Source organism: Boleophthalmus pectinirostris, unplaced genomic scaffold, assembly GCF_026225935.1.
Source record: "Boleophthalmus pectinirostris isolate CB_2022bp ecotype Guang Dong unplaced genomic scaffold, ASM2622593v1 HiC_scaffold_1, whole genome shotgun sequence".
NCBI classification, from domain to species: domain Eukaryota; kingdom Metazoa; phylum Chordata; class Actinopteri; order Gobiiformes; family Gobiidae; genus Boleophthalmus; species Boleophthalmus pectinirostris.
This window is the reverse complement of record NW_026570970.1, coordinates 39062686-39087194: the sequence shown is the minus strand read 5'-3', so window position 1 is coordinate 39087194 and position 24509 is coordinate 39062686. Positions and strand designations below refer to the sequence as shown.

Genomic DNA, 24509 nt, shown 5'->3' with positions numbered 1-24509 from the left:
GAAAGTGGAGTCATTATTCAACCGTCAAGACGTGAGTGTTTGAGCTAAAAGGACTTTAAGACATAAGATTCATATGACAAGTTTTGTGGAGCCGATCCCAAACAAAGAACGAGAAGGAGAAACATTTGTTTGGAGCTTTCTTTAGAAACAGTAAATCTCCCATAAAGTTCTATAGGGCCTGCTCCATCTGAAATGATGACATTATCTAATTTTAGAATGTGAAAATTAACTATACAAAATATATCCTTGTCGTGTCCGTGGAGCAAACATACCCGATCAGTGTGCTCGGCTGGGCATATTTCAACCTGAAAAGAATGGAAACATAAGACAAAACATTATTTTCCTTCAATCAGACCTATTCTGCCCTATTGACTTTTTAGAGCTTTTAACCGTGTTGTAGTAGTAGTTATCTTCTCACTGACTGACTGCTCTATTTCACACATGTCTGAGAACTCTTCAATTGCTTATTCATTTAGTCCTGTTTGTACCACCACTGTTACACATGTCCACAGTGTCACCTTTGTGTCTCAGTCACAGGTGTCAGTGCAGTTTAACAGGAGGACACCTGCAACATCACAGCAGCCTCCAGGAGGAGCCAGGTGAACACAACAGAAAAGTCTGGTTTAAGTCTCACTCCACTCTGGAGTTTCGTTTGGTATGAAATGGGTAATTTGTATTTGAACACAATCTGATCATAAAGATATGACTTCTCTGAACTACAACAGGTGAGTTGATTTGTGCTGTTAAACAACAACATTACAGTCACAAAAGAGCCAGCATTAGGCCACAGTTTTTCAGTTAGTCTGTCTCGCTCGCTGTGAAGTGTATCTGATATTATCATTCAATTACAGAAGGCTACATTACCCAGGACTCATCAGAAGCTCTTCTACTTTGCAGCGGTTGTAAAGTTCTGGTGTTTTGGAGTCCACCGCAGAGCAGAGCACCTGCTCCCTCAGCAACCTTAGGAAACAAGGAAATGGTTATGCGTCCTCAAAAACACAGGAAAATATTACAACTTTAGGCGAGTAAAGAAATTCTTGCAGGAATAAAGACCTGTGCTGTCAGTCAGTTGGTCGACTAAAAGGGGTGTGGCAAAAGCTCTGGAAACTCTTCTGTATCTGTGTATCTGACCCAAACTGCACTCACCAGACTACATCTGCAGGGGGCGCTCATGCAAAAACTATTTATGCACAAAAGAAGAACTAGAAAACTATGTATTTATATAAAGACAGATGCAACTTGTGAGTTTAATCTGCCTTTTTACAGAGGAATACCAAAAAATACCAAATCTCCAGCTCACTCACTTCTCAAATATTAGTGCAGGAGATTAGTGAAAAAAACGTTCACTTGGTATAAAAGCATGAAATTTGGCACAGATACTCTCTAAGGGCCGCTATTTAGGAAAAAGGCATTGGCCACTCAAAAATTCAATATGGCGGCCATTTTTCAAGACTTTTCTATTTGTGGCCACACTGGCTTGTCCAAACCTGATGTCATCAGATCTCAGAAGCTCAGCAGCTCCGGGCCTGGTTAGGACTTGAATGGGAGACACTGGGAAAATCAGGTGCCACAGGGGGGCACCAGCTGTAAAAAACTGTTTATGTTGTGTCCTTAGGCAAGACACTTCACCCACATTGCCTAGTATGAAAGGTACATGTGAGTGATGGTGGTGGTCAAGGGGCCGATGGCGCCGATTGGCATGGCAGCCACACTTCTGTCATTCTGCCCCAGAGCAGCTGTGGCTAGAATAGCAGGTTATTATCACCACCGCATCTGGAGTGAATAATGCTCTGTAAAGTGTCTGTGTGACAAATGTCTGTGAAAAGAATGAAATAAATAAAAAAACTTATACTGAAAAAATGGTCTGAGAGGGGTTGCTCCAATTGCAAAAACAAATTTGACAACAATAACATGACTTTTTAACGTTTCTCTGTCCAGCATGTTTAAATCTTACAAAGGTCACTTGATTGTGGCCGATGTGAGACCTGCATGTTTTAATCAGACTGAGAAAACATGACTTTATTCTAATCTGTGGTGAGGCTCCTCCCTCTGGAATTCTCCTCCCCAAAACTTTTGGAGGGAAAATTCTAAATGTAACAGGACACAGGACAGTTCCAGGAGCAGAGGAAACACAGTGTGGAGCAGGAGGATTATGAGAACTGATCTGGAGGTGAGACTTTTCAAAGATGTTATGTGCTTCTCTGCACTAGAATGTCCTCATTGTTAAAACATGTTTGTGGTGTTTTACTTGAAATTAGAGTTAATGTCAAGGACTGTTTCCATGAGACAAATTGTATTTGACTGTCCATCTACAAGAGTGTGACAGTTGTACTCAGATTTGAATGTGTTTGTTCCAGAGTCGTCTACAAACAAAGAGTGATATCCAGAGCTCTGCTGCAGCTGTGGGGAAGTTCATGAATGTTACAGCTGATGTTTCAGAAAAAAGGAAGATGTTTGAGAACCAACAAACCACAGAGCACAGATGAACAAAGTAAGTAACTCAACTAAAATGATTTTAAACACATTTTTCAAAATGAACTTCCTATTGAAACAGTTATGGTATTTCTACAGAGTGATGTGGCACTAGAGGACTTTATACCAGATGCCCTACCTGTTACTGCGTTTAGAGGAAGAAAAAAAAAAAGGAAAAATGCTGATGGCATCTCAACCATCAAATGTTTGTCATCTTTGATTTTTTGAGGGACAAGCACCATTCTCCAAAAAAAACATTCTCAACAGAGTATTTTCACAAAATGCTATGCCTACATCACAGTTTGAACGCTCGACATAATGAACATTTGACAGAAATAGTGACCATCTTGAAAAATGAAAATGACTGCCATTTTGAATTTTTTGAATGGCCAACGCCTTTTTCCCAAAACATGACCCTTAGAGAATGTCTGTGCCAAATGTCATGCTTTTATACCAAAGTGAACGATTCTCTTGAAATATGCAATTAATCTGCTGCACTATAAATACTTATGACTAAGACTCCACTTACCGATTAATGGGAGCTGCAAGAAACACAAATGTTCAAATCATTTCAGATTAACAAGTACAAGTAACAAGTACTGTTACACTGTACACTATATTACTAAAGTAAGAGTACTGTTACACTGTACAATAGTACTAGTACTTAAATAAAAATGTTCCTCAAGTAAGAGTAAGTGTGCTGCTAGAAAAGTTCTCTATAAAGTACAATTTCTTTAAAAGTCAAGNGTTTATAGATGTTGTCCATGACCACGGGGTCAAAGGTCCCCTCCCAGACCAGCGGTGCGTTCCAGTTTGTCACTGAGTTTACATCAGTGCGTCTGCAGGGGGCGACAGAGTGACAGGTTATTACTGTGAGAATCACTACATATCTGTACTAGAGCCCTAGAGTAGCAGAACCTGAGCTCAGACTGGTCAGAGTCTCAGTTGGAGTTTGCTCTGTAACTGTCAGATCACAGAGGTCTTGATCTGGTTTATGGTTCATATTTCTGTAGTTTCTAGACCGATCCACATGAAACAAAAACTGGCACAAAGTTCAGCATCTTCTCTGTCAGGAGAAATAAACTAAAGACAAATGTTTTTTGACAATTGCTTCAGAAAGTGGAGTCATTATTCAACCGTCAAGACGTGAGTGTTTGAGCTAAAAGGACTTTAAGACATAAGATTCATATGACAAGTTTTGTGGAGCCGATCCCAAACAAAGAACGAGAAGGAGAAACATTTGTTTGGAGCTTTCTTTAGAAACAGTAAATCTCCCATAAAGTTCTATAGGGCCTGCTCCATCTGAAATGATGACATTATCTAATTTTAGAATGTGAAAATTAACTATACAAAATATATCCTTGTCGTGTCCGTGGAGCAAACATACCCGATCAGTGTGCTCGGCTGGGCATATTTCAACCTGAAAAGAATGGAAACATAAGACAAAACATTATTTTCCTTCAATCAGACCTATTCTGCCCTATTGACTTTTTAGAGCTTTTAACCGTGTTGTAGTAGTTATCTTCTCACTGACTGACTGCTCTATTTCACACATGTCTGAGAACTCTTCAATTGCTTATTCATTTAGTCCTGTTTGTACCACCACTGTTACACATGTCCACAGTGTCACCTTTGTGTCTCAGTCACAGGTGTCAGTGCAGTTTAACAGGAGGACACCTGCAACATCACAGCAGCCTCCAGGAGGAGCCAGGTGAACACAACAGAAAAGTCTGGTTTAAGTCTCACTCCACTCTGGAGTTTCGTTTGGTATGAAATGGGTAATTTGTATTTGAACACAATCTGATCATAAAGATATGACTTCTCTGAACTACAACAGGTGAGTTGATTTGTGCTGTTAAACAACAACATTACAGTCACAAAAGAGCCAGCATTAGGCCACAGTTTTTCAGTTAGTCTGTCTCGCTCGCTGTGAAGTGTATCTGATATTATCATTCAATTACAGAAGGCTACATTACCCAGGACTCATCAGAAGCTCTTCTACTTTGCAGCGGTTGTAAAGTTCTGGTGTTTTGGAGTCCACCGCAGAGCAGAGCACCTGCTCCCTCAGCAACCTTAGGAAACAAGGAAATGGTTATGCGTCCTCAAAAACACAGGAAAATATTACAACTTTAGGCGAGTAAAGAAATTCTTGCAGGAATAAAGACCTGTGCTGTCAGTCAGTTGGTCGACTAAAAGGGGTGTGGCAAAAGCTCTGGAAACTCTTCTGTATCTGTGTATCTGACCCAAACTGCACTCACCAGACTACATCTGCAGGGGGCGCTCATGCAAAAACTATTTATGCACAAAAGAAGAACTAGAAAACTATGTATTTATATAAAGACAGATGCAACTTGTGAGTTTAATCTGCCTTTTTACAGAGGAATACCAAAAAATACCAAATCTCCAGCTCACTCACTTCTCAAATATTAGTGCAGGAGATTAGTGAAAAAAACGTTCACTTGGTATAAAAGCATGAAATTTGGCACAGATACTCTCTAAGGGCCGCTATTTAGGAAAAAGGCATTGGCCACTCAAAAATTCAATATGGCGGCCATTTTTCAAGACTTTTCTATTTGTGGCCACACTGGCTTGTCCAAACCTGATGTCATCAGATCTCAGAAGCTCAGCAGCTCCGGGCCTGGTTAGGACTTGAATGGGAGACACTGGGAAAATCAGGTGCCACAGGGGGGCACCAGCTGTAAAAAACTGTTTATGTTGTGTCCTTAGGCAAGACACTTCACCCACATTGCCTAGTATGAAAGGTACATGTGAGTGATGGTGGTGGTCAAGGGGCCGATGGCGCCGATTGGCATGGCAGCCACACTTCTGTCATTCTGCCCCAGAGCAGCTGTGGCTAGAATAGCAGGTTATTATCACCACCGCATCTGGAGTGAATAATGCTCTGTAAAGTGTCTGTGTGACAAATGTCTGTGAAAAGAATGAAATAAATAAAAAAACTTATACTGAAAAAATGGTCTGAGAGGGGTTGCTCCAATTGCAAAAACAAATTTGACAACAATAACATGACTTTTTAACGTTTCTCTGTCCAGCATGTTTAAATCTTACAAAGGTCACTTGATTGTGGCCGATGTGAGACCTGCATGTTTTAATCAGACTGAGGAAAACATGACTTTATTCTAATCTGTGGTGAGGCTCCTCCCTCTGGAATTCTCCTCCCCAAAACTTTTGGAGGGAAAATTCTAATGTAACAGGACACAGGACAGTTCCAGGAGCAGAGGAAACACAGTGTGGAGCAGGAGGATTATGAGAACTGATCTGGAGGTGAGACTTTTCAAAGATGTTATGTGCTTCTCTGCACTAGAATGTCCTCATTGTTAAAACATGTTTGTGGTGTTTTACTTGAAATTAGAGTTAATGTCAAGGACTGTTTCCATGAGACAAATTGTATTTGACTGTCCATCTACAAGAGTGTGACAGTTGTACTCAGATTTGAATGTGTTTGTTCCAGAGTCGTCTACAAACAAAGAGTGATATCCAGAGCTCTGCTGCAGCTGTGGGGAAGTTCATGAATGTTACAGCTGATGTTTCAGAAAAAAAGGAAGATGTTTGAGAACCAACAAACCACAGAGCACAGATGAACAAAGTAAGTAACTCAACTAAAATGATTTTAAACACATTTTTCAAAATGAACTTCCTATTGAAACAGTTATGGTATTTCTACAGAGTGATGTGGCACTAGAGGACTTTATACCAGATGCCCTACCTGTTACTGCGTTTAGAGGAAGAAAAAAAAAAAGGAAAAATGCTGATGGCATCTCAACCATCAAATGTTTGTCATCTTGATTTTTTGAGGGACAAGCACCATTCTCCAAAAAAACATTCTCAACAGAGTATTTTCACAAAATGCTATGCCTACATCACAGTTTGAACGCTCGACATAATGAACATTTGACAGAAATAGTGACCATCTTGAAAAATGAAAATGACTGCCATTTTGAATTTTTGAATGGCCAACGCCTTTTTCCCAAAACATGACCCTTAGAGAATGTCTGTGCCAAATGTCATGCTTTTATACCAAAGTGAACGATTCTCTTGAAATATGCAATTAATCTGCTGCACTATAAATACTTATGACTAAGACTCCACTTACCGATTAATGGGAGCTGCAAGAAACACAAATGTTCAAATCATTTCAGATTAACAAGTACAAGTAACAAGTACTGTTACACTGTACACTATATTACTAAAGTAAGAGTACTGTTACACTGTACAATAGTACTAGTACTTAAATAAAAATGTTCCTCAAGTAAGAGTAAGTGTGCTGCTAGAAAAGTTCTCTATAAAGTACAATTTCTTTAAAAGTCAAGTCAATCTAGCACACACCTCTGCTCTTCTGTAAAGCAGATTTTCTGTATTCTTCAAATGACTTAAATATGATGTGAGTTGTGACAGGTGCTAGTGTGGACTTTGTGATCTTGGACTCACCAGTTGGACCAGTCTCTTCCAGTGTAAATGTAAATGAACCTATAAAAAAGCACATGGGAATCACAGTCAGCCAATGAAACAAACCCAGACGTCTCTGCTAGAGATGTAACAATAACAAAATATCATCATATCGTATCTTCATCGTATCTGGTCTTGGGGGGGATCTGAGCACCAGGGCTGGCAGACAATTTCTGTACTTCTGAACTTTTCTTCCAAAAGTTAAGCAGTTATGCTCCTCAGTGTGTGTTTTCTGTTTCATTTGAATACAGGAAGTTCCCCACTGTGTAAACTCCACATATCTTTACTAGAATCATTTGGATAATGATGGCAAGTTGCCAATCTCTACTGAACTAAAGGTAAAAGAAGCTGTTCACTTGAAAACTACCACTACATGACATCACAAGGTGGAACAGAGCATTTGGAGCTTTGGAGATGTAGACAGACTAATAATAAAGTGTTGCTCAAACATGTGTGAATGAAACAAAAACACAACTCCAGGTGTGTTTTTGAGGAGGTAAATGTGACATACATATAGGCTCTTTAACACTGACTCTAGTGTTTGAGTCCAGAGTGTTTTGCTTGTTAAAATGTGGACACTCATAAAAAGGCGGCGGATCTTTCCAGGTTAATCATACATCGTATCAGTGAGGTGTACGTCACAGGCTGTCTGTAATATATTCTCTATATGAACTTGTAACATTAAAGTGCAGATGACTGAATGATGAAATTCAACAGAAAAGGCGTCACTCTTACTCCACTCTAGTGTTTGTGTTGGTGATGAAATGGTTCATTCCCTCAGTATTTCCTCTAGAAGGTCTTCTGCCACATTTTCTGCCATTTTTGGGGCAAAAAGCCTGTGGTATCTATGTCCAGAGCTAGCCCCATGCACGGTCTCCATGGATACGGTTGTAGGTTGTAGATTTTAGGTTGTAGGTTGGAGGTTGGAGGTAGTAGGTTGGTGGTTGTAGGTTGTAGGTTGTAGGTTGTAGGTTGGAGGTTGGAGGTTGTAGGTTGGAGGTTGGAGGTTGTAGGTTGGAGGTTGGAGGTTGTAGGTTGTAGGTTGGAGGTTGTAGGTTGTAGGTTGGAGGTTGGAGGTTGTAGGTTGGAGGTTGGAGGTTGTAGGTTGGAGGTTGGAGGTTGGAGGTTGGAGGTTGTAGGTTGGAGGTTGGAGGTTGGAGGTTGGAGGTTGGAGGTTGGAGGTTGTAGGTTGGAGGTTGGAGGTTGTAGGTTGGAGGTTGGAGGTTGGAGGTTGTAGGTTGGAGGTTGGAGGTTGTAGGTTGGAGGTTGGAGGTTGAGGTTGGAGGTTGGAGGTTGGAGGTTGGAGGTTGGAGGTTGGAGGTTGGAGGTTGTAGGTTGGAGGTTGGAGGTTGTAGGTTGGAGGTTGGAGGTTGGAGGTTGGAGGTTGCAGGTTGGAGGTTGGAGGTTGGAGGTTGTAGGTTGTAGGTTGTAGGTTGGAGGTTGCAGGTTGGAGGTTGGAGGTTGGAGGTTGGAGGTTGGTTGGAGGTTGGAGGTTGGAGGCTGCACAGTGAAACAGTTCCCTTGAGAATGCCCTGCTCCTTCTGCTTGGATGCTTGTGCATTATAGACCAGTCCAGTGTTTTTAGGTGAATATTCACTTTTGTAAACGCAGTTAAGTATGAATTAGATTAGATTAGATTCAAATGTATTGCTATTACAAATATATAAATACAAGGTAACGAAATGTTGTTTAGCACTGAATTCTACCATGACTTAAAGCTCATGAAACTTGGTTTAGGATAGGTAATATATAACATAATATACATAATATATAGGCTCTAGTGTTTAAGTTGAGAGTTATTTGCTTGTTAAGTGTCATAAAAAGGCAGTGGTCTGTTTTACAAGAAAGTCCGGGTTAATCATACATCATCCCAATGAGATGTCACACTGTTTTAAACGTTTTTCCCATCACTGATGCTTTGACGATAGTTTCTTTGGAAATATAAAAATGTTTATATTAAAGCTACAGTATGTACCTTTCTGGAGGTAGGATATTTCCTGCCTGATTTTATGGAACCAGAATGTTCAAACCATACTTCAGAGCCCTCTCCATGGAGAGGTCAGTTTTAGAGAGAAAGAGATACTTTATTAATCCTGAGGATAATTCAAGTTTTGCTGCATTAAACTGTTGCACTTCTGCTGCAGTAAACATTTCCAGTGAGTGTCTCAGTGTCCTTTGTGTCTCAAAGGTCAAATGTCTCAGTGCAGTTTAAACAGGAGCAGTGGTCAGGGAGGGTCAGCAGATCCTGTGAAAAAGCCAAAAGTGTCCCTCCTCTATGTCCTGCAGCGTCACAGCAGAGTCCAGGGGGAGCCTGGTGTACAGATCAGGAAAGGCCTCGTTCTGACACCGCTCTGATTTATCGGTGGTAATCGTTTTAATATGAATATGATAAGAGTAATATGGAGAAGCCATAATAAAATATTTATATAAAATGTATATTGTGGAAAGATTTCTTTCAATCTGTCTTTTGTAAAACCCAAGACCAGAGCATCATCAGCAGGTGTAAAGGCTCAGCAGACACGAGCGTCAGGAAAAGCCTCTGTGGTCTGACCTGTCCTCAAGTCTGTGAAACTAAAGTCACTCTGCTTTGATATGTAAGTGGTATTTGTGTATAAATCCTCAGAGGTCAGACGCTCTGGGGGACATGGAGAGAGGAGACTCAGGAGAGGCTGTTGGTCTGTGGCAGGACTGGTTTAACTGACGATAAAGTCAGTATATTTGATTTTATAGTAATAAGTGAGCAGGTTATTATTTTATTTGTTCAAGTATTGATATGTTTCAGAATATTGCAGTTATTGTTTTTTGTATTTTATTTGTGAATGTATTGCCTTTTGAGTTGTGTGACATTTTGCCTTGCCCCCGGAAGTAGAAAAAAAGAGAAAATAGTAGCGCGAAAAGAGAGAAGGGGACATAGAGAGAAACAGAGAAAGGTGTAAAGAAAAAAGAAATCAAAATAAAAACACGCTGTTTAACTACCGCTTAACTACGTAAAGGCGAACACGTTTTCACGGTGTTTCGGTGTGTGTTAATGGAATTGAAGAGTGCTGAGAATAAATACTGACACACATAATCATCAGTACGAAGCGTGAAGTCCTTTCTTGCTAAGAAAACCAGGGTAGCTACAGTGAAAACGTGATCTGTTTCATCGCACGTGGCTGTTGGCTTATCCATGCATCCAGACGGCGGCGCCAGAGACCGTGATTTGTCTTCAACCTGTGGCAAACCCGCGCATGTTGACTGCGGGAGCAAGTTCACTAAGCGAAATCCTTAAGTCAGATGCAACCACAGTGCCAGTCTCAACCACTGATAAAAGTAAGTTAAAGAAATTCAAAGGACACAAATAAAGAAAAGCACTGCAAATCAAGAAACTAAGGTAAATAAATGCAAAATGACATCACCAGAAAGTAAATCATCTGAAAGTGAAGAGGATGTTCAGACTGAATATAAAGTAAATGCTGAAAAGAGAGAATGTGCTGAACTAGAGAAAGATGAGACAAAAACAAGAAAATCCTCTTGTGAGAGACAATTCACTCCAAAAATGCAAGAATTAAGGGAGCAAGAGCTCGCTCAAAAGGTAAAGAGGTTCGCTGCAGTGTATGAAAAATGGAAAGCTAGAGTAAGAGACCTTTGGACAATATTAAAAGAAGCATGCTCAGAAAAGGATCTGTATAACATGATGGATGAAGCTGAAAAATTCGACATGGAACTGAAAGAGCTATATGATAATTTAAGAAGGAATGCAGCTCCAAGTCAAGAAATCAGAAGGAAAATAGATGCATTCTCAGCTGTTACATGTGATTTGCTGCGCTTAATGAGAGTCAGACTAACTGAAGAAGAGGGAGAGTTTGATGTTGTAGCAGAGAAGGCAAATTCTTGCACTTCTTGATAATGATTATGCCAGATCTATATATGGGTCTACAGCCACCAGAGTGTCTGCACGTGACTGCCGTTCTGAACATCCCTCAGAGTCGCCCAGCATCTCACACAAAAGAGCAGAAATTGCTGCAGAGTTGGCTGTAAAGCAAGCTGAAAGTGACATGGAAGAGGCCATAGAAGCACAACAACAAGAACTGAGAAAGCTTGAAAAACAGAAAGAGATAGTAAGAATGCAGGCTAAGTTGAGGGTGTACACTGAAGAAGAGATGAAAGTGAAAGAAGAGAGATGTAGCTCGGTACGTAGCAAAAGCAGTGCTATTCTAACATCTCATACTGAACATGTAGATCAGCCAGCCACACAAAATGAAGCATTTATGCAGGCTTTACATGAGTCAGTTGCTCTCACTAGACTTCCTGCTCCAGAGCCTACTGTATTTTCAGGTGACCCTCTCAAGTTTATAGAGTGGAGCACAAGCTTTAAAGCTCTGATAGAAAGGCGGTGTTCAAATCCTGCAGACAGATTATTTTATCTGCAAAAGTACATAGCAGGAGAGGCTAAATCTACTCTAGAAGGCAGTTTCTACAGAAAAGATGAGGAAGCTTATCAACAGGCATGGGATAGGCTGAATTCTAGATATGGGCATTCATCATTTGTAGTACAGAGAGCCTTTAGAGAGAAACTTAACAAGTGGCCAAAGATAGGTGGCAAGGAATATCTTAAGCTGAGAGAGTTTAATGATTTTCTTCAAACATGCAGTCATGCTATGCCCCACATTAAAGGTTTACAAGTTCTAAACGACTGTGAGGAGAACCAGAAGATGCTGACAAAACTTCCAGACTGGATCACGTCAAAGTGGAATCGTAATGTCACTGAGCAGCTGGACAAAGGCAAGGACTGGAGTGGAGAGGACCACTCCATACACAAGTGTCAAAAGCTCACAGAAATGACTGCAGACGACAAGAAAAAATACGTTCAGGACAACAAACTGTGCTTTGCTTGTTTGAGAAAGGGACACAACTCCAAAGACTGTAAAAACAGAGCAATGTGTGGCATATGCAAAAAGAGCCATCCAACTCCACTGCACGAGGACCTCTCATCAGCAGACAAGCCCCCTGCAGAAAGCACAGTAAGTGAAACTACCACCTCTCTCTCATGCTCTGTGGGAGGAGGTGAGAATGGCAGCACATCAATGATTGTGCCTGTGTGGATTTCATCAGTTCAGGCTCCTGACAGTGAAACTTTGGTATACACTCTATTGGACACTCAAAGTACTCACACCTTTGTTGATCAGGAGGTGTGTGAAAAGCTACAGGTTGCTACAGAGCCTGTAAAACTAAAGTTTGCCACTATGGTCAAAAGAGAATCTATTGTGAAAAGCCAAATAGTACAAGGACTTAAGATCAGAGGGTTTTACTCAAATACTAGTATCGAGTTACCCCCAGTTTACACCAGAGACTGTGCTGTTGGACTTTTGATAGGGTACAATTGCTCCAGAGCTCTAGCCCAGAGAGAGGTCATCGTTGGTGGTGACAGTGAGCCCTATGCCATTAGGACAGATCTTGGTTGGAGCATTGTAGGAGGGACACCCCAGCTTTTAAATGCTAGCAATGTAACTGGTTTATGTCACAGAGTGTCTGTTAAAGAGGTTCCTCCTGTAACCCCCTCAGCCATTATTAAAGGTTGTATAGAGGATTTTCCAAGGAACGAGAAATCCAGCGACTGTTTGTCCTTTTTCAAATGTTGCGCATGCATGAAACCACCCCCCCTCCCCCACAGCTCCTACGTAGAAACGCCTCCTCCCGCCTCCTCCTTACGCTAGAAAGTACTCATCGCTGTACAGTGTTGGTTAGGCAAGGCAGAGAAGTGAGGAGCGGGGGGAGGGGGTGTGCAGAGATTCTGTGTGCAGAAAACAAGTGAGTAGCAGGGAGCAGAGTGGAACGGGGAGTGGGGAGAGGAGCAGGAAGGGGTGCAGAGAAGGGTGCGCGGAGATTTCGTGCGAATGAAGCTACTACTACAACACGCAGCAGCAAGCGGACTCTTTCTTTGCATTGAAAATTACGTTTTCAGACATAATTTATCACATTCGTGTCCTGAAAAACGTTTGTCTAGCTCTTGGAAATAAAAAAAAAAGTACGATTTCATAATACGCAGAAGTTTCCTGTCCAGAAGTAAATTGGCGACCAGTGCGTCAGTCTTTAGTCCCTTCGTCTGCTTCAGTTGCGCCATCGCTGGAATGACTCTACAAGAATCACCTTAGTTTGGCTTCGCTGCTTTTCCCCTTGTCTTCTTCTTTCAGCGACCTCAAAAATGGACTTTCTTTTGCGGCTAACTGCTCGTAGATTCTTGTCTGCCATTGCAACAAACTTTGTGCTAACTGCGAGGAAGATATAGGTCAAAAAATCCACTAAGAACTGTTGCGTTGGTGGAGTAAACAGCGTCTGTGCTTCTGTGGACTGCGTGACAGGCGTACGTAAACCACGTAATGGCAGCGCGCAGGCAAGTCAGTTCGTTATCTATTGGCAAATGTTTAGCCCCACCATGTCCAGAGTTGATAAATTTTTATTCTCTTTTTTTTGGTCATCATAATTACAAGGCTACTGCATCTCTATAATGCTATCATTGACAATTTGAAACAAAAAAAAATCCTCCATACAACCTTTAAGGTACTTGAGTCAGATTTTGCAGACACCAAACACAGTAGCAGTGACATATCCCAAGAGGATATTCAGTTCCTTCAGATGCTAAATGACAAAATCAAACAAAATGAGCATGGACACCTTGATCTGCCCCTGCCCTTTAAAGCACGCCCACAGCTCCCAAATAACAAAACTTTGGCTCTGATTTGCTTAAAGCAGCTAAAAAAGAAACTAGACAGAGACTCAAAGTTCAAAGCTGACTATGTAAAGTTCATGGAAGGAGTTCTAAGAGACGGTGATGCAGAAAAGGCAGAGTCACAGCCAGTTCAAGGAAACATGTGGTATATACCCAGTGTTGGGGAGTAACGGATTACATGTACCGCCGTTACGTAATCAGAGTACAAATTATGAGTAACTGTATTCCGTTACAGTTACTGTTTCAATGAGTGGTAATTGGATTACAGTTACTTTGCTGAAATAAGTGGATTACAAGGCGGTATTTTCCTGTTTTCACATTTTGTGCTACATCCCATTTATTTATTTTTTTATTTCGGTAATTTCACTCATTGCCTGAAGCCCAAACAGAACGCGTGCAATAAGACCGATGTAAACGTCATGTTAAAGTTGGCGGTGTCAGTCACACAGTGGAAGCAGCAGTGCATTGGTAAAAACGCATTTGTGTCTTGGAAATTCTTCTCCCGATGTGAGATATATATATATAAACAAAAACAAATATAAAATCGCCTACAACTTTAATGTGAAACAGGAGCTACTGGCACTGGTGAAAACAACCTGCATAGACTCATAATATCTGCACTACTGTCCTATAATGACCTGCGACATGAGTGGACACACACACACAAACACACACAAACACAAACACACACAAACACCTTCATCATCGTCATCAACCTGAGAACGCGCGGACCACGTCTCCTTCCGTAGTTACAGCGCGGACACCGCCGTCTCGTGCGCCGCGTGTGGACCGTGTTTTCTCGCGTAAACCGCACTTCCTCCTGTGCGCCTCTAAACCAGAACTAACACCAGGACTAATCCAGGACTAACCCAGGACTAAACCAGGACTAAACCAGGACTAAACCAGGACTAAAGCAGGACTAAAGCAGGACTGAACCAGGTTTAAAATAGGACTAAACCACGACTAAACCAGAACTAAAGACCTGGTCTAGACCTGGTCTAAAATCAGGACTAAACCAGGTCTAAACAACATGACACCTAACAGTAGGTTGACAGAATTTAAGGTGATCTCATATAAAAAACAATTTCTCTATCAATAATATTTTTTAATCTGGTGAAGGAAAGGCTGATCTTGTTTTTGTCTTTTAACAGACAAAACCTCTTATGTTAAGATCTCGTGGTCTTTGTTTCTCTACAGCAAACAGTTGCTTATTCATGGAGACTTGGGCTCAGACAATTTGAAGACAACAAACGAGAATTTTCAGGATGTGGTTGCTACATTCATGTCGTTTAAAAAAACATGACAATATCAAGTAATCCAAAGTAATCAGATTACGTTACTCACTTTAAGTAATTTAATGGATTACGTTACAAACTACATTTTGGGGTGTGTAATCTGTAATCTGTAGGGGATTACATTTTAAAAGTAACCTTCCCAACACTGTATATACCGTATCTAGGAGTTTATCACCCCCGCAAGCCGTCCACTGCTCGTGGAGCTCCAAGGGCACAGGCACAGATAAAAGGCCTGAAGGGACTCAGTGCAATAATCAATTTAATTTATTTATTAAATTTTTTTTTATTGGTATGGATGTGAGGATGTGTGTATATTTGTTAATTTTTACTGCTACAGATCTGCTCTGTTGAAGTTTCGTTGTATTTCATACAATGACAGTAAATAAATCTAATCTAAATCTAATCTAAAATCAGTGTGGTATTTGACGGCTCAGCAAAGTTTGAAGGAACGGCACTAAATGACCACTTCTTACTAACAGGACCTGATCTTACAAATACTGGAGTACTTTGCCGTTTTGTTAAGCACAACATTGCAGTCATGTGTGATGTTGAAAAGATGTTTCATAGGTTCCACGTTAGTCCAGAGGACAGATACTATTTACGGTTCCTTTGGTGGGACAATGGGGACACAAACTCAGAGCCCACTGAGTACTGAATGAAAGTACATTTGTTCGGTGCATCTTCATCCCCTGGTTGCGCCAATTTTGGCATGTGGCCAGTGAAAATATCAAAAAACATTTTTATGTGGATGACGGCCTTACAAGTGTAGAGTCAGTTGAGGAGGCAGTCAAACTTGTAAAAGATTCACAAGCTTTATGTTCAAAGGGAAAACTGCATCTTCACAAGTTTTTGTCAAACAATAGAGAGGTCCTAGACTCGATTGATCCTGCAGAGAGAGCTGTGGAGATAAAAGATGTTGATCTCAACTACAGTAACCTCCCAATGCAAAGAGTGCTAGGTATAAGACGGGACACTGAAAGCGACAACTTTTTCTTTCAGGTAACACTTGATGACAAACCAGTGACTAGGAGGGGTATTTTGTCTGTTGTAGCTTCACTGTATGACCCCTTAGGGTTCCTAGCCCCCTTTATTCTAGAGGGAAAGAGAGTGTTACAGGAGATGTGTCAAAAGGGCATTGGGTGGGATGATCCTCTACCTTCCGAGCTAAAGCTAAGGTGGGAGGGGTGGATGAATGACTTAGAAAATCTTAAGTTTATTTAGATTTCCCAGTGTTTTAAGCCTGTGAACTTTGGTAAAGTCCTGAGAGTTGAGTTTCACCACTTCTCTGATGCGAGTAGTCAAGGCTATGGTCAGTGTTCTTAAATCAGATTAGTGGGTGAACAGAAAGTACACTGTGTATTAGTCATAGGCAAAGCCAGAGTTGCACCAACCAAAATAGTCCCAATCCCAAGGTTGGAACTAACTGCTGCAGTAACGTCTGCTGCTGTTAGTTACATGTTGAAAAGAGAACTTGAGCTCAAAGTTGACAGAGAGTACTTTTGGACAGATTCTAGAGTAGTACTCGGTTACATTAACAATGAGGCTAAAAGATTTCATGTTTTTGTGGCAAACTGTGTTCAAAGAATCCGAGAAACTACAAACCCAGAACAATGGCATTATATTGACACAAGCGAAAACCCAGCCGATCATGCCTCAAGAGGCCTAAAAGTATCAGACCTTATCCACTCAAACTGGTTCACTGGTCCCAGGTTTCTTTGGGACAAAGACATTGTGACAGAACAGAGCACACCACCAGAGCTCATGGTGGGAGATCCTGAAATAAAAACAATCCAAGTACTGAAAACTGAGTCAACACAACAAAGCGACATCAAGGACCATTTGGCAAGGTGCTCAAACTGGAATATTGCAGTTATCGTTATTGCTCGCATCAAACCAATGGCAAAGAGGATTAAAACACACAGAAAGATGCACAGAAAGATGCTTATGAAAAGGACATAAACAAACTGAACAACCGATGCATTCATCAATGCTTTAAGATGTTTTATAGCGATCCATGGGCCTGTCAGACAGATCAGGTCAGACCAGGGAACTAATTTCATGGGTGCAAAAAATGAACTGGAAAAAGCTTTAAGTGAAATGGACAATGACAGACTGAAATGTTATCTGGCAGAAAAGCAATGTGACATTCTTATGAATGCACCAAACTCAAGCCATGCAGGAGGAGCATGGGAGCGTCAGATTAGGACAGTTAGAAGTGTGCTGTGTAAAGTTCTTGCACAAGCTGTTGATAGACTGGCTGATGTGGCCTTAAGAACTTTTCTGTATGAAGCAATGTATGTTGTAAACAGCCGTCCACTAACTGTTGATAGCATAAGTGATTCAAGAGTTTAGAGCCCATAACACCAAACCATCTAATCACCATGAAAGGTTCTGTTCCACTTCCCCCTCCGGGTAACTTTGTACAGGAAGATTTGTATGCTAAAAAGCGCTGGAGAAGAGTCCAGTACTTGTCAGAGCAGTTTTGGCACAGGTGGAGAAAAGAGTATCTTGCTAACATTACTCTGAGGCAGTGTTGGCACACCCCTAAATGTAACATGAGGGTTGGTGATGTTGTAATAGTCAAAGATGAGAACACCCCTCGTAATGAATGGACACTTGCTAAGGTTATTAAGGTGAGGAAGGTGACATTACAAGTCGGAGACAGGAAACTGGGAAAGAAGGGAGAACGCTTACATAAGCCTTCTATTATTGATAGACCTATTCAGAAGTTGGTTCTTCTTGTTGAAAGTTCTTAAAAGGGTACTGATTGTTGTACATTTCTACATTCAAATTTTCATTGGAAATTACCTTGATGTGTTTTATGAAGAGTATATTGTGTAACATCTTCATTGTTATCAAGGGTAATTTGGTGGGAGTGTAACTGACAATAATGTCAGTATATTTGATTTTATAGTAATAAGTGAGAAGGTTATTATTTTATTTGTTCAAGTATTGAGATGTGTCAGAATATTGCAGTTATTGTTTTTTGTATTTTATTTGTGAATATATTTGCCTTTTGAGTTGTGTGACCTTTTGCCTTGCCCCCGGAAATAGAAAAAAGAGAAAATAGTAGCGCGAAAAGAGAGAAGGGGACATAGAGAGAAACAGAGAAAGGTGTAAAGAAAAAACACACCACAAAAGGGTTCACCACTCTCTGCTGTTAGTGCGGCCGACGGCGGTGTACCAGTCCACCTCTGTTTGTACAGGATAGGATCATTTTATTTAAGGATATTTCGTGTGGAGAAAAATCTGGCATTTGTGATTTGTTTGTTGGGTCCAGTGAAATTGGACTGCAAATGAATCAGACAGCTGTACGTTGCACATTTCTCCAATATTCTTGAAGTGTTGTGAAACTTTGAGAGCTGTACGGCAAATGTTCTAAATAAGCTACAAAATCAGAAGAATATGAAGAGCATTGTTGTTTGTGCGGTATTACACAGTAACACATTGAAGAACATGTTTTATGATTTAGACCATTGTACACTTGACATGTGGACGTGCTCCCTGCAGTTTGTGTGGAAGATAGAACAAGTACCAACAGCAAAAAGAACAGAACATTTTCTCAATTAGAGCTTTTGTAATTTGAGTAGAAATGAAATTTTCATTCTTTGCGTTGCCGTAACTGAACATGGACTGTCATTAGCAGGAATATACATTCTATATATATTACATCTATTTATTTATTTATATTACAAACAGATTGGATCTGCTTCCTCTGGTCCCGTTATACTTCAGCTGGGTTAGATCTGAATTATTTATTTGACACTGAGAGCACTACTTCTAATTTAATCCTGCTGCTTTTGGTTTGGGAGCCAAATTAGGAAAACATTGAATATTAAGTTAAGGAAACCTGAAATCAACAATGTTTTCAAAACTAAATATGTTTTATTTAGTTCTTATGTGTTTGCAGTGATGATACTATATTGTTTTTTTGTTGTTGTTTTTTTTTTTTTTTTTTCCTGATTGTAGAGTGCAAAACACAATTCATCAGAACCTTGTGAATAGTGTCACAGAGAAAATATTTTTCCCTGGTGCATTTATTTTTTATTGCCTCAGTGCAAAAGGTTCTATAATCTAGGTCAGAATTTATGACTATGTAGATTTCAGATGATAAGACTTAACAGAAAATGTCCTAACTGTCAGCAGGTCGGGTCATGAGGTCAGACGCCCGAGAGGCTGTGGCTCATTTAGTTGCTTTGGTATATTCTTAGAAATATAAGGCACATTTTTGTTATTAATAGAACAAGTTGCAGTCAATGGAAGTTTTATATATGTTTAATCTGTGACACAGATTGATTTATGATGTAAAATTCTGATTATTTTTATTGTTAATTGTTAATGTGAAAGTGTTGGAAGTCTAAGAAACTGCTTGGAAAAAAAGTTGGTGTAAAATAGCAAGTTGAGGCTGAGTAGTTGTTACCAGTCTAACCAGTCTGGTGATTTGTAATCATGTTTAATCACACACCTTCCACATATTCCAAAGCATGAAAACATTTTTACAAATGCGCAGTTTAATGAAGAGATTAATATATGATTTTTATTCCAAGACTTCATTTAGAAAAATAACTTAGTATTGAGTGGTAACAAGAGAATGATATAATCGTGATGGTATATTTATTATAATAGCATTAATGATGAATTTTGTCATTATAGTAAAAAAAAAAGTGAGTTTTAATTAGGGTCACTTGTGGGATTTGCGTGTGGGACATGGACCTGGTGCCCCTGTGGCTCGGCACAGTTGTGCAGGTTTGTGTGTAGGTTGGAGGTGGTGTGGGTACAGGGTCGACCCGTGTCACATCATCTGTTTGTTCTTTTTGGTCGGACCATCAGGTCCACCTTTCTATTCCTTTTATTTTTAGTTAGATTTCAAGATCTTTGTTCTTGTTTTTGGTTTATGTTGGAAGTGAAATGTACAATATCTAACATTTAAAGTCTGAAATTTTCCAAAATGAAAGGATTTTGATTCAGTGTGTTTGAAGAAGATTTTTCTGTGGAGGGACTTTGACCTGGGCTCCTACAAACTGTCACTCAGTTACTGGGCACTAAGAAGAAGAAATGCTCAGGGTGAAGAACGAATGGGCTTGGACTCTTTTATATTATTTTAAAATACAAATAAATAAATAAATAAATAAATAAGTAAAACATAGAAAGTACAAATCTGAGGGTTTGGTGATATTTTGATGCATGTTACATGTGTGTGTATGTCATGTGTGTGTATGTTGTGTGTGTATGTCATTTGTATTGGTACAGATGTATGAGGATATATTATTACTGATGATGGAACTGACATTTCTGTGGTTTCACTTTTCCCTGAAGTTTACCCACTGGGCTCCGCTAATGCTGTGTGTTATTGTATTATGTGCTTGGTTAAATGTATGATTTTAATGTCTTTTTAGATTTGATTATTATTTCCTCTGGAAGGTCTTCTGGCACATTTGCTGCCACATGTGGCATAAAAAGCCTCTAACTTTATGCCATACTCTGGAACATTTTTGCCAAAGAAACAACATTTCAATTGAAACAAGCAGGTCAAATAAGAGTCAGCTTTGTGGAGATGCGAGCTCGCCCACAGTAAAGATGCATGTTTTTAATGTAGTTCAGTGCAGTAGACACAATGAGTGCGTATACATGCACATTAGTATGTTATAGCCATAGTAATAAAAGTCCGGAGCCGGGGATGCAGTTTAGGTGATTTATTTAATATAAATGGACAAGCTCGAGAAAAGGAAATGACCGGAAAAAAGCACAAATAACTACAGGACAGCAGGGACAATAGCTAACTGTAAAAACACAAAAACCCCAAATTACAAAAAACAGACAGACTAGATAAACTTTAATGATTTAAAAACAATTTAAAATGTTGCTACCTGTGTCATAATCCACACACAGCCTCCTGAAGCACTGTTCAGTTGTTTTAAAAACAGCATGGCCGCCCTAACACAGCAATTCATTTTAAAAATGAAGTTTCATTCACACTCACACACAAAGCATTTAAAAAACCCACCAGTATCCTCAGCCAAACGCACGCACACATGGGTCCAGCGGTCTACCTGGCCGCCCACGGAAACTGACACCTCCTGGGCACACAGTCAACTTCCCCTTAAATTCTGTCTGGCTGTGGCCCAGCAGCGACACCCCGTGGTACCACCCACTACAAGTATCCCGGTTATTAGCCATGTCCCGGTTATGTCAGTATTCAGGATACTGCGTTTACATGTGCACTGAGAAACCGGGATACTCATATCCGTGTATACATGATCAAATGGAGGATCCCGGTTTCTTCCGACATAATCTTACAAATGCACAAGCGCAAAAATTAACTTAAATCAATTTCATAAACCAGGAAAAATACAAACCGTGAGCTCCTTTAACATAAGAAGCTAAGGAGCTACGAGATATCCCACAATCCACTGCACACATCAAACCCAACAGATTCTTCATTAAAATCTTCTGCATAAATAAACTCTTCTTTTGGACTAAAAGACACCACTCTGTGGATTATGTGTGTTCTTTTTGTGACAGAAGAGGTAAGATAATCCTTTATTGTCTCCCATGGGAGAAATTTGTCTTGGGACAGGGAGTAACATGCTTTATCAAAAAACAGGACAACACAACACAAAGCAGCACATAAACAAACCCCATAGAACAAATTAAATATGAGACCAAGTCTGACCACGAGTGATGCACCAACAGGACCTTTAAATTATTCTTAACAGGCAAACCCTTGCATTCTTGTATTCTGTAAATTATTGCACATTCCCTAAGCCTTATGTGCAGTTTTGATTGCACATTCCCTAAGCCTTTTATAATTATTTTTTAACTGCACTATCTGAGTTTAGCAGATTAACAGCTAGTGGCACAAAATAATGTTTGAATCTGTTCAGTTTACAGTTTGGGACCCTGTAACTTCTGCCTGACGGCATCAACTCAAACTGACTGTGAAGAACATGGGTTGGGTCATGATCACCTTCCTGCCGAGCTTCCTCACATTCTCCTCAAAAATTTGCTGAAATGAGCTTGGGGCCACACCCATTATTTTACCTGCTCTTTTAGTCAAGGTAAAAATCTGTGATTTAAGTTTGACTGACAGGTTACCAAACCATGTTGACATGCCATAGCATAAAATAGATTCCATGCATGCTTTGTAACACATCAGCATTATGCTATTATACTCTTTCACTAAAATCCTTTAAGATATGCAAGTTTAAATATAACAGTAATTTCAACACTAAAGAACAGACCCGATACTCAATACCGATTCTGATACCACAACGATAAAAAAAACACTCTTTTTTTTTAAGAAAATAGAATGTGATTTTCCACATTAAATGGTAGAACTTTCTGTTCTATTCCCATGTGTCTTATATGTGTGTGACCCTCAGTGGTCCAGTAGGTTCACAGTGTCCATGAGTGTATACAATGACAATGTTCACTGACTATAATCGACAAATAAAATGGGATTTTGATGGAACAATCTCTAAATCTCAAGCCAATGGACTTTCTTCAGAGAAAGAAAAGGAACAAAATGAGCAACATTCCATGAACTATGACCAGTGTGTTTTCATATTGATTTGTAAATGTCATGTGAACACTTTATTTGTGTAAAACTGTTAATGTTTCATAGTATGTAATGTGAGAGCTGTGTCATAAAACCCCCACACAGACTCACATTCCTAGCCTCTTCCCCCAAAACGATGAAAAATGAAAGACTCTTGTCTAAAAGTAAAGGGGGAGGAAGAGATCAACTTAAGAAGAGAAGGACAGATCTCAGTTCAGTTCAGAGTGCAGGGAGAATGTGTAGAGACCCGGAGCTGAACAGGAGGGACAACTCCCAAGAAGTTCTTCCTCCATTTAAAGCTGTGCCCATCGCTTAACATGTTTTTATTCAAATATCTGTAGCTAATCTGACAATTGGAAGCAAAGCTTTCATATTTTTTCTGCATTTAGATATTTGCATTTTTGTAAACAATAGTCTTAGACTGTGAGCAGCGCTGTTCAGACCTCGTGGACACTGAAACGTGTCCTCCGATCCTCTGTAATAGAGGAGAGCGTCCCTCAGCTTGAAGCTGACTGAGCCTGGAAACATTGTTTAGATCAGGTGGCCTTTGTCCGTTTTATTGCATTTGATTCTTCAGAACCAACGTTCTGAGAAACTCAAACCTTCATTGGACCTGTGAGGACCACATGTAGACTGGACATGTTCACGCTCCCCAGGTTGTATGTGCACTGTCACAGAATGGTTTACTGCATCAATTTAGACTCAACACAGAACTATAACTCTTAAAGTTGTGCCTAATCTCAGATCTAGACACCAGTTTAGAGCAACCTACACTCATTTGCATATTTCATAATGAAATGCTTCTATTTAACTTGGTCAATAAATATTCGTAAACCACAGTTTGCTTTGGTGAATAGTGATGTTATTTCCAGTGATGTCATTTCAAGATACAAGTCACTGATATGGTCAAGAATTTATGAACATTCAGATCAATTGTTTAATGAATTATTAATTAATGAATTAACGTTGGTAATTGATTATATTGTACTGGTAATATTTCTCAACATTTGTTGAGTGGTGCCCCCAAATTTACTTCTAGTCAGAGCCAAACTCACAAAGGCCATGTGAGTCCTGCTGCTTTAACTTAGAACTCTCAAATTCCAATCTGTAATATAAATGACCCTCCTTTAAAGGTTGTATAGAGGATTTTCCAAGGAACGAGAAATCCAGCGACTGTTTGTCCTTTTTCAAATGTTGCGCATGCGTGAAACCACCCCCCCTCCCCTACAGCTCCTACGTAGAAACGCCTCCTCCCTCCTCCTCCTTACGCCAGAAACAGGTTTGTTTACAGCCGGTGCGCTGCACATGACTTGTAAACAACTAACTACAGTGTTGGTTAGGCAAGGCGGAGAAGTGAGGAGCGGGGGGAGGGGGTGTGCGGACATTTCATGCACGGAAAAGAGGTGAGGAGCAGGGAGAAGAGCAGAGCGGGGAGCGAGGAGAGGAGAGAGGAGAGGGGAGAGAGGAGAGGGGAGCGGTGCGCGGAGATTCCGTGCGCGGAGATTCCGTGAGGAGCAGGGGGAAGAGTGGAACGGGCAGCGGGGAGAGGAGCAGGAAAGGGGTGCAGAGAAGGTTGCGCGGAGATTCCGTGCGAATGAACTAGCTACAACACGCAGCAGCAAGCGGACTCTTTCTTTGCCTTGAAAATTACGTTTTCAGACATAGGATATCGCTTTCGTGTCCTGAAAAACGTTTGACTAACTCTTGGAAATAAAGTACGTTTTCATAATAAGCAGAAGTGACCTGTCCAGGAGTAATTTGGCGACCAGTGCGTCAGTCTTTAGACCCTTCCTCTGCTTCAGTTGCGCCATCGCTGGAATGAATCTCCAAGAATCACCTTAGTTTGGCTTCGCTGCTTTTCCCCTTGTCTTCTTCTTTCAGCGACCTCAAAAATGGACTTTCTTTTGCAGCCAACGAATATATATATATATATATATATGTGTGTGTGTGTGTGTGTGTGTGTGTGTGTGTGTGTGTGTGTGTGTGTGTTTCTCACCTTCCATGGTGGTAG

At 40.4% G+C, this 24509-nt stretch overlaps 2 protein-coding genes across 2 annotated transcripts in view; both read right to left on the bottom strand.

Annotated features, from left to right (window-relative positions):
• The window catches only part of LOC129408794 (histo-blood group ABO system transferase 2-like), a 33686-nt gene extending 32389 nt beyond the window's left edge, over nucleotides 1-1297 (bottom strand). Inside the window, 3 exon segments of the mRNA XM_055153148.1 lie at nucleotides 273-305; nucleotides 865-960; nucleotides 1054-1297. Of these exon segments, the coding sequence (XP_055009123.1) occupies nucleotides 273-305; nucleotides 865-875 (44 nt within the window). The 5' untranslated portion in view covers nucleotides 876-960; nucleotides 1054-1297.
• LOC129409288 (globoside alpha-1,3-N-acetylgalactosaminyltransferase 1-like) overlaps nucleotides 953-24509 on the bottom strand; it is a 33449-nt gene continuing 9892 nt past the window's right edge. Inside the window, exons 2-7 of the mRNA XM_055155060.1 lie at nucleotides 6919-6957; nucleotides 4449-4544; nucleotides 3860-3892; nucleotides 3200-3311; nucleotides 3002-3014; nucleotides 953-960 (exon numbers count right to left, since the gene is read on the bottom strand). Coding sequence (XP_055011035.1) covers nucleotides 953-960; nucleotides 3002-3014; nucleotides 3200-3311; nucleotides 3860-3892; nucleotides 4449-4544; nucleotides 6919-6957 — 301 coding nt within the window. The remainder of the gene's footprint in view (nucleotides 961-3001; nucleotides 3015-3199; nucleotides 3312-3859; nucleotides 3893-4448; nucleotides 4545-6918; nucleotides 6958-24509) is intronic.